The sequence below is a fragment of the Pygoscelis adeliae genome, unplaced genomic scaffold, assembly GCF_000699105.1.
Source record: "Pygoscelis adeliae isolate BGI_AS28 unplaced genomic scaffold, ASM69910v1 Scaffold242, whole genome shotgun sequence".
NCBI lineage: Eukaryota > Metazoa > Chordata > Aves > Sphenisciformes > Spheniscidae > Pygoscelis > Pygoscelis adeliae.
The window spans coordinates 3,197,655-3,198,881 of record NW_008824369.1 but is presented as its reverse complement, the minus strand read 5'-3'; the positions used below and the strand labels follow the sequence as shown (position 1 = coordinate 3,198,881).

At 51.0% G+C, this 1,227-nt stretch overlaps 1 protein-coding gene across 1 annotated transcript in view; it reads right to left on the bottom strand.

Annotated features, from left to right (window-relative positions):
* NUDT1 (nudix (nucleoside diphosphate linked moiety X)-type motif 1) overlaps positions 1 to 1,065 on the bottom strand; it is a 3,917-nt gene extending 2,852 nt beyond the window's left edge. Inside the window, exon 1 of the mRNA XM_009320027.1 lies at positions 908 to 1,065. Within this exon, the coding sequence (XP_009318302.1) occupies positions 908 to 1,059 (152 nt within the window). The 5' untranslated portion in view covers positions 1,060 to 1,065. The remainder of the gene's footprint in view (positions 1 to 907) is intronic.
* Positions 1,066 to 1,227: the final 162 nt, after the last annotated feature.

Here is a 1,227-nt window from a genome sequence, read left to right as displayed (position 1 = left end):
GTTAGGTAGCTGTTTAGAACACCAACATTGTTTTTCCTGCAGGTGCAAGGGCAATTTTGGGCACGTACCAGAAAGTGAGGAGGTGGCAAAGTGCGGCTTTGTATCAGCAACGGTCATGTAAAGAACAAGGTACCTGATTTTTAGAGGAGTTTAGCTATTCAGCTGCGGTCTGCTATTTCATTTTAATGACCAGACAGAAGAACTTCAAGAAATCAGTACTAAAAGCTTCACAAATGGTACTGTACTTCTGTACTGATGGAATTCAATTCCCTAACTCAGCATTAGGGCTTAAAAATGCCGCCATGCAGTCAAATAATAAATTTCTACAGTACCTTTCGTAAGGGACCTCTGAGAATTTCTAATATTTTGTCACTACATTTTCACGCGGTATTAAAAATGCTACTGGAAGGTAGCACCTGTTCAACAGCTTCAAAATTTAAACAATAAGCGGTACAATGGCATAAGTTGTAATTCTGCTATATAGCCAAAATTAAACTCTGCACCTTTTCGAACAGTGCAAGAACCTCTGCCCACCATTAGCAAACTGAGTCTCAGTTTAGATCAGAGTCTGAGAGATGGGAGGGAGGATACTGGGTAACTTCCAGTTACTCATAGACTGGACGACAGTTAAAGATTTGCAGATGACAAGCAATGAGGAGCAATCCTGTTTCTTTGTACATGTGGAAGATCCCTCATCTCCAGTGGAGCGGGTGATTTTCTCTGTTCATAGATGGCTCACGACTGCACTCGCGGGTAACACACTGGTTACAAGGGCGTTATTGATCAGCCAAGCCACGGTAACTCCACCTGCAGCCCACCACAAATGGTCTTAACACCTCCGTGGCCCAACCTGTGCCCCAATACCTGCCTCTCCCCAGGGCACCGGCCGAGCCGGGCCAGGCCTCACCTGCGAGCAGCCTCCTCGATGCTCTCCCCCGGCTGCACCTTCCCCCCGAAGCCGTTCCACAGCCCAGCTCCAAACCCGCGTTTCTTCATGCCCAGGAGGACGCGGGGCGGCTGCACCACCAGGACAAGCGTGAAGAGCCTGGATGTGCACATGGCTCCTGGGCGAGAGATGAGGAGGGCACGCTGCGCCAAGGGCTCCTGGTACCCCTCAGAGGGGAAGCAGGCTGCTCCTCTGGCCCGGGGGGGGCAGACAGCCCCTCACCCCCCCAAACACCCAGCACCCCCTCCCCAAATGCCTGGTCCCCACCATCCCCAGCCCAA